Here is a 13,307-nt window from a genome sequence, read left to right on the forward strand (position 1 = left end):
GTCATGACGCTCGTTACGTGCGAGACATGGCTGTGGCGGAGCTGCAGCCTGTAGCCTAGCACTAAACAAACACTTGTGGCTGTTTTACCACAAATCTGACCAAAATGAAACCTCTAGACTCGGATGAAGAGGAGGCAGAGCAGCTCGGGGCTTTTCAGAAGGACGTCCGGAGTAAGTTTGGAAAGTTTGACGACGTTAAAGCGCGAGACTATGCGTGTTAAAGCTAATAGTGCTAAAAAAAACAATAAAACATGTGGATAAACTGAACATTAAACCTGTAAACCCGCACAATAACACCACAGAGTTTAGTTTTACAGATACTTTGCAGCTGGTGATGTCTTTTTAGCTGTGTTTGCTGTGTCTCCATGGTAACTGATGGAGATCCTGCCATACACATACATGCAGAGCCCCCCCAGAGAGATGTCACTGCAAAGTATCAAGTGCATTGTTTTTTTTTAACGTGGTCTGTGGTTTTAAAAAGAGACACCATCATCACCACCATTTTATTTATTTATTTTTTATTTTAACCTTTATTTTACCAGGTAGGTCGGCTGAAAACCAATTCTCATTTTCAACGACGACCTGGCCTGTTATCTGTTATTTTATAAAACAACAAACAAACTCCATCAGTTTACCTCAGCAGAGTGTGACTGTAGATCTCCACCCAGAGGACCCAACCAGTAGACTTCCACCAGGATGCACCATGAACTTTTTTTTAAAGGTTTTGAAAGCTAAACGTCTTTCAACACTCCACCTGTTGTGCAATCTCTTCCTTCATGATTATAGGCTTTATACATTTCTTTATATGTTAACTTTTATGCTGATTTATATATACTAATGGTTGGGATGCACCTCCACCCACATGTGGTTGGGTCCTCTGTTTGCAGATCTGTGGGGTGTGTTTTCTGAGCTGGAGGTCTCCACACACAGCCCTCTCATTTACCTTACCTTACCATTTACGTTTTAGAGCAAGCCAATCAGAGCATCCAGGAGCTCAGCAGTGCTCTGGAACAGCCCAGTCCCTTTGCTGAAGCGGAGCAGGAGGCGGCCGTCAGGGGCAGTGACGCTGGCGCCTTCGTCCTACGTGATGCTAATCCAGAGTGGAGCCAGAAAACACAGAGTGAAGCAGGTGAGTTTGAAAACATGGACTCGTCACCGTTCGCACTTGCACTAAAATTTGGACTAAACTGGGACCAAATTAGGACCAAATGGAGACCAAACAGGGACCAAACTGTGACCAAACAGGGACCAAACTGTGACCAAACTGTGACCAAACTAGGACCAAATGGAGACCAAACTGGGACCAAACGGAGACCAAACTGTGACCAAACTTGGGCTTTGTGCTTTGAGTTCCTTGAAGGTGGAAAAACGCTATGTATATGTCACCATTTAGTGTTTTTACTAAACCTGGACTAGACCGGCACTAAACCAGGACTGGACCAGGACCAAACTAACGTCTATATCAGAATTAAAGTAGTTTCAAACCAGGACAGAGTAAACACAAGTGTGAACGCGTCCTTAGATAATCTCTTACTCACTTACTCATTTCAACATGTTTGTTCTTACAGTGAACCAGCTAAAAATCCTTCTCCTGAAGCAAAGCAAAGAGATCCCTGCTGCTTTTTCTCCTCCAAAGAGACTCTCTCCAACCAGGGTACAGTATAATAGTGAAGTGAATAACGTGTGTTTTAAAGGGCCCATAATTACACTATTGTACTTTATCTTATATTATTATTTTTCTGTTCTACAATGAGATTTGAGCTGTGAAAGTTTAAACACAAACAAGCAAATAAACTACTTAAGCATTCTAGTGTTTATTTATTGCAACTCATGTTTTTTTTACTATATTGTAGATTTATAATAGTTTTTTGGGAGGTTTTTGTGTCAGTGGCATAAATGAATTTCAAAATTATCATTTATCGTCTATATTTACTTCAGTATGTGTAATTGTGACAGGCCTAGGAGCAGTACTCATTTTGTATTTTAAATGTTTGTTAAATTTTTTATAGAGAACACCACAAGAGGGGAGGTCCGGTTTACACACGGTTCAAGATTTGGTCCCAATGATCCACAACCAGTCAGACTATATTCAGCACCTGGAAGCAGAGGTGAAGCTCTGCAAAGTAAGTCTATGCTTTTATGAAAATTACTACTACTTTTTGCAGTGACGTCAGGCTCTACATGTATCTCTCTGGTGAAATGTTCAGCAGTTACCATGTTGATGCAATGCACACATTAGCAAATCCGGCCAGAAGAGTTTTAATATAGTCTGAAAACTTTAGCGACAGTTGTAGTGACGTCAGACTGGCTGGGGGTGTCCCACATGTATCTCGATGGTGGAATGTTCACCAGTTACCACGATGACACAATGCAAACGTTACCAAACACGGCCAATAACGTCTGAAAAGTTAAGAAAAAAACACAAAAGTGGATTTAAACAGCACGTTTTCAGGAGCCTGTGATCAATCTAATAATAATAATAATAATACATTTTATTTATAACGCACTTTACATTTGAACAACAAATCTCAAAGTGCTACAGTGCAAAAAAAGACATTAAAAACAGAAGACAATTAACATTAAAAACAGAAGACAATTGTGTAAAAGCAATAAAACAATAGCCAGTGTTTATCTGTAGGCCAAGGTAAAAAGGTAAGTTTTTAGTCCTCTGTAATCTGAGCGTTCATGGTCCTGTTTAGGAGTTTGATTTTCAACTAAAAGGTGAGAGTGACTCACTGAAAAACGTTTGGCTAATTCTAGCTTGTGGCTGTGATGTGAGGGACTAATGTTGAACGTCACAAATCAACTCATCTGTTTTAATGGTAATGGTCGTGGTTATGTTTTTATACAACGCTTTCCCACCTTCAGGACACTCAAAGTAACCGCTCACCCATTCACTCACCCATTCATACATCAGTGCACACAGACCCTGGGGATGAGGCGGGTTAAGTGTCTTGCTCGAGGACACAACAACAGCGTTCATCTGTCAACCATCAACTTTTTGATCAGTGGGGAAACTCACTACCCGTTGAGCTACTGTCGCCGGTTGTAGTTCCAGCTAAGTCACTTCTTTCTGCTCAGACAGTGTTAAAATCAAACTCAGATTAAAGTCGAACTCGCAGAGCTTCAGACGGACCAGGTGCCTCTTTATTCACTGTTTGTGGTTTTCAGGAAGAGCTTCAGGGGATGAAACAGCGCGTTATGGTGGTCGTACTGGAGAACGAAAAGTTACAGTCGCAACTCAAATCCAGAACAACAGAGGAGACGCTCAGAGACTTCACGATTCACACGACGGTACCAGTGTTTGCAGTGTGAAATTACACCTTTGTAAAATGCTCACTTTTTTCTCTCTTTTTTTATTTCAGGTAAATGAAGGCGTCTCAGCAAATGGACAACTGTCTTCCAAAAAATGGGAAAATGAGATGGTATGCAAAGATCAAATAATTTTCTTATTCATATCGATACTTTTCAGCCGATGTCGTCAACGTTCCCTGGGAGTGTGACGCTAACTAAAGGCTCTGCTCTGTCTGAAGCTTTATTACTCAAGTTAGACTCTGATCTGAGCTTTAGTTTAACCCAATATGACCAGAAAGAACTGGTTTAGCTGGACCTACAGTACATAAGCAGACAAGTCCCTCATACATAACATTACAGTCACAAGCTCGACATCATTATTATTATTTTTATTTAACCAGGAAAGTCCCATTGACATTACTAATCTCTTTTTCAACACATTTCAACACATCACAAAATTGATTCTTAAAAGCAATTACAAATCATAGACTTCATTTCCAAACCTTTCAACATAGATTTAAATTTAACTATTGAAGTCGGTTCTTGTAATTTCAAGACTTTTTGTAAATTATTCCATGTTGAAATTAGCATTAGCCAACAGTTTTTCAGTTGTTCACTCTCACGTTTTTGTGTAAAATCAAACTCCTAAACTGGACCATGAACGCTTGGATTGATCACAGGCTCCTGAAAATGTGCTGTTTAAATCCTTTTTGTGTTTTTTCTTGAGTTTTCAGACTTTTTTTTGAGCTGTGTTTGATTATTTAAATTAATAATACACTTTTTTTTCTCTAGGAACAACTAAAGATCATCTATGCAGCTCAAATTGAAAGCTTGGAGGCGCAGGTTCGCTCTCTCAGGTAAAACTCACCGCTCCACAAGCAGTTCATTGCGTCTTTAAATTAATTAAAGACTAAAGTGCATCGTCTTGGCACAGAAAAGAGTTGGCAGCGTCTCAAAAAGAATCCGAGGAAGTCCGAGTTCGCCTGAGACACAAGGAAAAGCAGTTAGCCCACGCCACCAGAGCTGACGCGGCGCCCCCGGTGTCAGGCCTGTGTCTGAAGTGCGCCCAGCATGACGCGGTCCTGGCCGGGACGCACACAAACGTACACGTCCAAGCGATCGAACGACTGACGAAGTTAGTAGTAGAAAACGGCGCTCGTCTTACAGCTGCTCCCTTGTCGCCGTATTTATTTTGTTTTAAATTTCTGTATCGCTCTGTAGGGAACGGGACGAGCTGCTGCTGGCTCTGCAGACGGTACGAGCGAGCCAGCAGGAGGCGCAACAGAGGGAGTGGTCCGCGTGTCTTCAGGTCAAACAGGCTGTGGAGATGGCGGAAGAAGCAAATCTCCATAAAGCAAAGGTGAGAAAGATACGACACAATTAGATATATTTCATTTATATTACACAAAATGGACTCTTGTGAGATTTAAATCATGTTCTAACATTGTTTCCTCCTCAAAAACAGACCTGGAGTTGTGTTTTGTTTCATTCACACATGTTTGAGTCACACTTTATTATCAGTCTGTTTGTATTTCCAAAGCTGAAAGTGCTCTGTTCTACCCTGTGATGTCACGAAGTGGTAGTTTTCAAGTTAACAGTTCTTTTTTTTTAGTTAGTTTGTCCTGACAAAGTTCAAAAACCCGAAACAGGTAGGTTGATTTTCGCTTTATCTGCCATGTGGTAATAAAGGCTTTTAATTATTTTGTACTTTTTGAGTGCGTCATTTATCCTGAAGAGCAACAAAAGGACAATGTTACACAATCTTCACATCCGAGTCGCACTCCTGCACCTACACTTTTTGCAGAGCTACCTTTTACCTTTAGTTCGGTTGAGATTGGAAATTCCAAGTTTGAAATTATCCAAATGATTCTAGTGAAGGTGTGTGGAGTTTAAGAGAAGAACTCAGCCTCAATTTGCAAGATTTGTGTGTTAAACGTGTGAATGAAACGAAAAAAACACAACTCCAGGTCTGTTTGTGATGAGGAAACAACAGTAGAACAGATAAAACAGCGTCATATGGGCTTTTTTTAAACTGGCAAATCATTTAACGGGGTAATAAATGCCTCTGATTGTATCTGTGCAGATGGAGGTGCAGTGTGAACAGTTGTCTCGAGAGTTGGGGCGGCAGAGGGAGCAACTGGAAAGAGACCGACAAGGCCTAAAGCAGAGACTGAGTGGAGCTCGAGAAGAAGGCAGAGCTGAGTCCCACAAACAGAAAGAGGAGCTCACGAAAAGAGTACGCGCTAATCACATCGCTTTAGAATTCAACAGAAGAGGTGGAAATTAATGTATTTTTTTTCTTCCCGTTAGGTTTCTAATCTAACCCAACGCCTCGCCGCTTTGGAAACGGAGCTGGACCGAACAAGTCGAGATAAAACCTCATTGTCCAATCAGCTGGACGACGCTGTTCGCAAACTCACTACTCAAGAGGAAGACAGCACCAGGGTAAACACATCTGCCCCGTCTGTGTTAAAATGTGGCAGAAAATGGTTTGGAAATGACGGTAATGCTTTGAAAAGTCCACTAGATGGCACCCAAGGACTGCTTTGGAAGTGGCAGTTTTTGACTAAAATCTTGAAGTGGATGTCTATATTCACTCTGACAGTCATATGTTTAAGTACATTTTTTAGTTTTTCGTATCTGTTTGTTGTAATGCTTGAATTAATTAAAAATACCTTTACAAAGACAATAATCCTGCACATTATTCTGGTGAGTGTGGCTGAGTAAAATGAATTATTTTTAAGCAAAGTAGAAAAAACCTGACAGTTTACTTTGGAATATTGCAGTTGTATTGTATGTAATGTAGTGGAATGAAATGTGCTAAAAGTGTGTATAAAAAGAGCCTTTAGTAGCTTGTGTTTGTCACCTCGTAGCTGAATGTGGATCTGCGATACCAGCTAAGCCAAGCCCTGCTGAAGAAAGAGGAGGCAGAGCGAGAACTCCGAGATCTCAGTGCTAAAACCCACCGGCAGATCGAGAAAGCAGCACAGGTCTGTTCAACTTCCAACTTTTTAACTCTCAGCTGTGAAACAAAAGACTGAAAACTTTTTCTCACATTTAATCCCACGTAATGAACACATCGAGCTGAAATATCTGAATGTGATAGTATATAGAGGATTTGATTAACCAAACTTTAAACATGGCTGGTTAAAGGTTGGGTTTGATGTGTTCACGCTGGTTAACCTTTGAATTTTAATCCGCTGTGGCCTTTTGACTGGACTCATCTGAGATCATAAGGTAAGTTGTTGTGATGGGTATTCTAACCTTCTTTCCCCCTCTCGGTTGGACAGGAAGTGGAAAGGTTGAACTCGGAGCTGGTTGGCTGCCGGCAGCACCTGGAGGCGGTCCAAAGGGACGGGAGCCAATGGCAGGCCGAAGCCCTGAGCCTAGCAGAACAGCTGGCAAATGCCCAGCGCCAACTGCACCTCACCAGGTAGTACCTAATCCTATTATACATGCCACCACACTCACATACACACAGGCACACGCTGCACTCCCCTCTGCCCAGCCCCTGCCCAACACAGTCCGGTCCAGTCCAGTTCAGACCACCACACCAACTGTAGCACACCAGGTAACGCCTAATCCTATTATAGCCAGCACACACACATAAACACATTTAAACACACCTAAACACAAAACACACACATGCATGCTGCTGTGCCACGGTCCCGGTACCAACTGGACCTCACCAGGTCACCCATAATCCTGTTAAGCATGCCACAACATAATGCAGCACACACAACACTACCGGGACAGTGCCCAGCCCAGCAACAGCTCCTGTTGAGCCAAAATGGCGTCCGAGCCTTTTTTGTCCCTGGCTCGAGTTGCCGTGCACACACAGTGAACAGTGGGTTGATGGTCACTGGACAGCCTGGCCTCACCGCCTCCCACCAGTTTCCTGCATCCGCTCTCTCTCTGTGCAGCTCTAGTTTCTCTGCTTGTCTCCTCCATCACAAAAAACATGATACTGTATTTTCTGTGCTGTGTCGTACTTTCCTTCCATCCAGATTTCTTTCTTTCCATCCAAATTGGTTAGAGATTTTCAGACTGATCCGTTCTCACTTGTGTAGTCCTTTTTAAACTTGTCTTTCATCATCTGGTGGCTGATTGCTGATTGCACATCACCGACTGCCAAGGCCATGCCAGCCCATGCCAGGCTCTGGGGGCACTCTCTCACCCCTGCTGGCCCGAGCTGAGGTGTTTGAGATGGGCACAGATGTGGCAGCAGTGGCCTGTGGTGACAGAAACCACGGGACACAGGTTTGTACTGTGTGCTCGGGTCTGTCAGCCCTGTGTCGTATGGATGTGTGCGCTTGATCTGTTTTTGTGTCGCCCGTTAGCTGTTAGCCGCTAACGTTTTGTCCACCTTTGTTTTTTAGAGATGTGTTTGTGCCTTGGTGCAGTTGTGTAGAATAACATAAGTCAAGATCAGCTGTGCGAGGGTATTGATACGACTAAAACTATGTGTGCCCTGGATTTTTTTGGAAAGAACTGATTTTCAGCAGGGATTCACCGATACAGCTTTTTCTGTTTCGATTCCAATGACGATACTTTGGCTTTAAGTATCGATACCAACCAATACCAGAGACTGAAAACAGCATTTATCTTCTTTTAACACAAACAGCGCTAGAGAGAGACCGGTATTTGAACTGTTTACCTTATGGGCTGTGGGCCTTACATCTCTAGCACAGGCCGAGGTTTTGTTTTAGTCGATCTGCTGCTTAAAAAGACACACAAAGCTTTATACTAACGCTTTAATTCTAAGAGATAACTGCACAAAACATGACTACACAGTTCTCTTATAGATGTGTGGTAAGAAAGAGCTTGGAGTAAATTACATTATTTCAGGAAAATAATCCAAATTGACCCAACATTTTGGCTTATTCTAAACAATCGGTATTTGTATCGACCATGGAATAAACATATTGCTCAATCTCTAATCAGTGTAAGGTAAAAATGACCCAAATGTGTTATGTAATTACAGAACAGCTTTGTAAAAATACAAGTTTAACATCATGAGACGTCTTGGACTAACATTGTCCAGTAAATCGTCTTTTTACGGAAGGTTATTGACCAAAATGTGATACCAGCTAAACCGATATCTTGGAAGCCGATATCTGACCCATCAAAATGTTCAATATCGGCGCCGATACGTCATTTCCTCAAGTTCCTAATTATATTTCTTGCATTTTGGCTGCTCCAATCCCTGTGCATTTCTGTCAAACAGTGTGTATATGGTACGCTCGCTCCACATTACTCAGATTTGTGTTTGTACAAGTGCATGAATTTCAACGCGCTCTCTGAAAATGCACATCACCAGCGCTAGCATATGTACACCCGAGCGCATGTGTCCACACTCGCGCAGATGCAGGCCTGCGTCGGCCGGTCCCATGGCGGCGGGAGAGCTGTGCTGCGCTCCAGGATTGGATCATCAGCCAGCTGTGAGTTGGACAGCCCAGATCTGTGCTAATCCTCGTCTCTCTGTTCACACGGGCTCACACACACGCACACACCTCCTCTTCAGGCTCGGCCCTTATCAGCAGCGGGCTTTACACAGTTTGGTTTGTTTGTTTGCTCCTGTCTTTCTTGCTTTTCCTTCATTTCTACTTTGCAAGTCTCCACCTGGCCTTCTCTCCCTCTGCTGTGATCACGCGTCCCAAAGGCTGCAGTGAAAAGTGGCCAGCGTAACTTCGGTTTCAACACATGCCAAATAGATAGGAATGTGCTTGTATGTGTCAGGGAAGCCGAGGCTCGCCCATCCCTTTGGTGCTTTGGACTCTGAACACAATTTTCCACAGGTTTTGTTATCCTCCATGAAATTAAGCATTCATGTTCATGAGGTGCCTTTTTGAGCTGGTGTTGGACTTTGAATCTAGATGATTTTTGAGTTTAAAAGTTTAATGATTTCCCCCAAACTGCTGTCGATTCAAAATTGTTCCATGTTTCAGTGTCGTGTTCATATCTGCTCTTCCCATAGCCTCATAGACATGAGCATCAGAGAAACGTTTTAATAATAATCATGTTTTTTTGATACATGCAGGTAAAACCACATTCAAAAGTATTGTAAAGTAGGGCTTAAGTTTCACAAACTCGCCTCCGTCCCGCCCTCTCCTTGTGTCTCCTTCAGTCGGAGCTGGTCCTGGCGAGGTCTGGCGAGGTCTGGCGAGGCAGTGTGCGAGGGCGGAGAAGTGTAAATGAGGAAGGTGAGGCAACAGATGCCGCGTCCCGCCAGAGGCTCACTTTGAGGAGAGTCAGATCTGGGCGCGACAAAACTGCTGCAAACCAACTCGGCAGGAGACTCTTGTCCAATCACGGCCCGGAATAAAAGGGCTCGGGCACCACACGGGCACCGCACGGGCAGGGGCCTAATGAACCCGCCTGCCCCGCCAGTGAGAAGGCACACACTCTGTCTGTACCTGCTCTTTGCACGGCCCGCTCTCAGCAGAGGCCTCTGTCATGACGATGTTTGCCGCTCAAATGCTCGTGTGCGATTAGCCGGGCCCATGTGCTTACCTTTGTGCAAACGTTAAGTGTTGATAGCTTTGGGCTACACCTGTGTGTGAAGTTTAGTGTGTTTTTGTGTTACAGCGGCGGAGCGGTGCCAGGTAAGAGGCTGCTGTGTGTTCAGCAGTGTTTCTGTCCGTTTGTGTCTGTGTGTGCCTGTCTGGTCCACAGCCATGTTGTTGGGTAGCAGATGGCACCATGGTTGGCAGGGGAGGGGCTGCTTAGCACAACTAATCAGACAGTTACGGATAGGGCAGCTGGGAGGGCCGTGGGCCAGCCGCGTGTGTGTGTGTGTGTGTGTGCGCGCCACACAGTGCCATGATGTTGACAGTGGTGGGCCCGTTGGCCTGGTGACGAGGCCTCGCTGAGTTCTTCGCTGGGCGCTGTCGGAGTGCCCTCTCTGCCATCCTGCCCTCTCTGCCATCCTGCCTTCTCACCTCGTTCTCTGCTCTCACACTGTCTCCGCCTCAATCTGTTGAGACCTACTTGGGCCTTCATCCGTCTTCTGTTGCTTTGACTCCTCTGTGCCTTTGTTCTGCTTTCAACTTCAGTCCAAGTCTCCACTGTATTCTCCTTAAGATAAAGTCCATATTTAGTCATTTAATGTTGTAAGAGACAGACGTCCGTTTAGCTACAACTGCTCCTAATGTGGATATGACGAACTGAACAAAACAACTGGACCAAGTTTAGAAAGAAAAGTGTTGGCCTGACAAATCCTGCGGTTGAGTGGAGGCGGGAGACGGGAGAGGAGGACACGTACTGTGATGGATTTTAAATACTCTGGGGTCGTTGTCATATTGATAAGTGAAGGCCAAGTCTGAAACACAAACTGTAGATGAGCTAATCACATAGAAACGTCTGCATGATGTTACAAATATGCAGCGGATTCAATGTGAGATATATATTTTTGTCCGTTTGGATGCGGCGTCGGTTGAAATTCTTAACGTGCCGACAAACGTAAGTCTCATTCGTTTCCAATCAAGAGTCTTAAAAGGGGCTGTGGTAGTTTGAACCTGCAGGGGAGAGAAGGGACGGAGAAGACAGATCGCTGACTGGGAGAACCTCAGGCAAGATGGAGGCAAATCTGGCGGCTACAACTGTTCCCACCCCAGCCAAATGTGCCCTGGGACAGTGGCCTACATACCCACTACTGCTGGAGGAACGGAGCACCAACCCTCTGCTGCCCGCCCGCCCTCCAACAACCCACCGCCGTGCCCCACCTTTGTTTAGCGTCTTTGTTTAGCTGCACTTATCGTCAGGGTAGCAGTGTCACGAACGGCCGGATTGTTGTTATGTTTGCAAAGTTTTGAAAAATACTCTGGAGTGTGTGTTAATGTAAAGTCGTCGTCGTTTTGGGAGCTTTCTGGGTTAAGGCTGGGTATCGTTAAGATTTTGCCGATACGATACATATCTCGATGCAGTACTTTTTTGGTTCGATACAATACGATATATTTCAAATCAATTCGATACGATTCAGTGAAAAATAAAGGCTTTCGTGATTCTTAATGATCAGCCCCATTTCCACAAAAAATAAACACTAATTGAGCATTTTTCTTCTGTTTATTGAGGATGACTGAACATAAAGTGCATTTTTCTAACTAGAAGCACACATCAGACTGTTCCACTGGTCGATATTATTCACCCACAGTTTATACGAGCTCCACATTTACATTTACGCAGAGACACGTGCAGTTTAACGGCTCTGAAGGATCAAAACGTATCGACTAAAACGACTGTGAGACTGAAAGTGTTTGTTAAACCTCTGTCTGTGCGAAGATAATATGAAATACACCTGTTTAAATCGACAAAACTGTGACGTCAAATGTTCTGCATAAACACGTTTCTTTCCTCTAAATGAGCCACACAACTGTAGAGCTGAGACAGAATCATTTGGTAAAATATGCAAAAAAAATATCGATACAGCAGCTCACGATATCAATACTGTATCATTAAATTAAACAATACAATATATCGATATTTTGATATTTTTGCACACCCATAATCTGGGTCATTACTTATACCTTAAGTACTTTTTGAGGTGTACAGGAGCCAACGTGTCTATTTTGTGTTTATGATGATATTAGAGACTTATATGGGAGCGTTAGTGTGTAAGTGTGTGTGTGTCTGTGGGTGGGGGTGTGTGTGTGTGTGTGTGTGTAGGTAAGTAATAAACTCCCTATTCCAAACTGCATCGTAGTGAAAGCAACAAACCACCTTTAATATACACGTTTAACAACAATAAAACAATTCTAAAATGGAACAAAACAGGAAACAGTGAAATTGAACTCATTTTAGTCTTAAATGTTCATATTAACCCTCTGCATGATCCTATTTTTTTTTGTTTGTTATATATATAGTTTTTTTAGTTTATGTTTTAAGTTTTTTTTCCCCTTTGGAGCTATTTTGAATTTTTATTTATTTATTTATTTATTTTATTTTGAGTTTTTTTTTGTTTTTTTGTGTGTTTTTTTTTTGTTATTTTGAGGTTTTTTCCTTTTTTGTTATTTTCAGGTTTTTTTATTATTTTGAGGTTTTTTTTCTTTTTTTTTTGGTTATTTTGAGTTTTTTTCTCCTTTTTTTTCGTTATTTCAGACTCATTTTGGTCTTAAATGTTCGTATTAACCCTCTACATGATCCTGGGGTTTTTATTTCACTATTGTGTCTGTAAATCAAGATATGAACATTAATAACAGACAAATCAACAAATCAACCATTTAAAACATTAAAAACAGGATCAGGTTGATTATAAATGTTTATTTCCACATTATTAAAGTTCTGCAGTGGCACCGATCCATAAAGTTTTACAGTTTTTAGACGTAGACAATCGTGAGAACTTGTGTTAAAAGTTCTCGTAAATGGCCTGATAAGATAAAGTTCACCCGTTGTTGATAAAAAAGGATAGAATAAGAATTGTTTGTGGGACATTTTATTTAATCGTGAGAAGACAAAGACCTAAATGTGCAGATAAAAACGACTTCTCCTGATGGTCTCACTGTGGTTTTCACTTAAAACAAAGTATAAAAAGATATTAAAATTACAGATTGATGTTGTTTTTTTCACGTCAGATGTCGTCACCAATTTATTAGAATCCAGGTAAACCAATCGCTGATGAGCTCTGACGATATTTTTGGGGCCAATTTTGATAATTTCCCCTAAAAATATATGATCTGAAAACTAATATAAATACTGTCTATACTTTTTACTGCTCTGCGTATTTAAACTATGATAAGGAGACGTTTTTTTATACATCAGCAGCCCTGTTTGTATTACTAACTAAACATGGAGCTGTGGAATCAATTTTTTATTTAGATTTTTTAATAATGTGTTTATTTCTTCCTTGAACATACATGTATCCAAAATAAAACCAAAAAAATCTATAAAATATATTCAACAGTTTTCAACCAAAGGGTTCTCTTTATTATTATTATTATTATTATTATTATTATTATTATTTAGGATATCCAAACAACATAAATGTGGGGTTCAGAGTATTTAAGCTTTAACTACGG

General features: G+C 42.1%; 1 protein-coding gene across 1 annotated transcript in view; it reads left to right on the forward strand.

The window, feature by feature from the left end:
* sdccag8 (SHH signaling and ciliogenesis regulator sdccag8) overlaps window positions 1-13,307 on the forward strand; it is a 52,955-nt gene continuing 39,648 nt past the window's right edge. The window contains exons 1-13 of the mRNA XM_033979348.2: window positions 1-171; window positions 968-1,129; window positions 1,569-1,654; window positions 2,010-2,123; window positions 3,172-3,294; window positions 3,366-3,425; window positions 4,087-4,151; window positions 4,229-4,429; window positions 4,516-4,654; window positions 5,378-5,530; window positions 5,605-5,739; window positions 6,168-6,284; window positions 6,585-6,727. Coding sequence (XP_033835239.1) covers window positions 105-171; window positions 968-1,129; window positions 1,569-1,654; window positions 2,010-2,123; window positions 3,172-3,294; window positions 3,366-3,425; window positions 4,087-4,151; window positions 4,229-4,429; window positions 4,516-4,654; window positions 5,378-5,530; window positions 5,605-5,739; window positions 6,168-6,284; window positions 6,585-6,727 — 1,565 coding nt within the window. The 5' untranslated portion in view covers window positions 1-104. The remainder of the gene's footprint in view (window positions 172-967; window positions 1,130-1,568; window positions 1,655-2,009; window positions 2,124-3,171; window positions 3,295-3,365; window positions 3,426-4,086; window positions 4,152-4,228; window positions 4,430-4,515; window positions 4,655-5,377; window positions 5,531-5,604; window positions 5,740-6,167; window positions 6,285-6,584; window positions 6,728-13,307) is intronic.

This window comes from Periophthalmus magnuspinnatus, chromosome 15 (assembly GCF_009829125.3).
Source record: "Periophthalmus magnuspinnatus isolate fPerMag1 chromosome 15, fPerMag1.2.pri, whole genome shotgun sequence".
Classification (NCBI taxonomy): domain Eukaryota; kingdom Metazoa; phylum Chordata; class Actinopteri; order Gobiiformes; family Gobiidae; genus Periophthalmus; species Periophthalmus magnuspinnatus.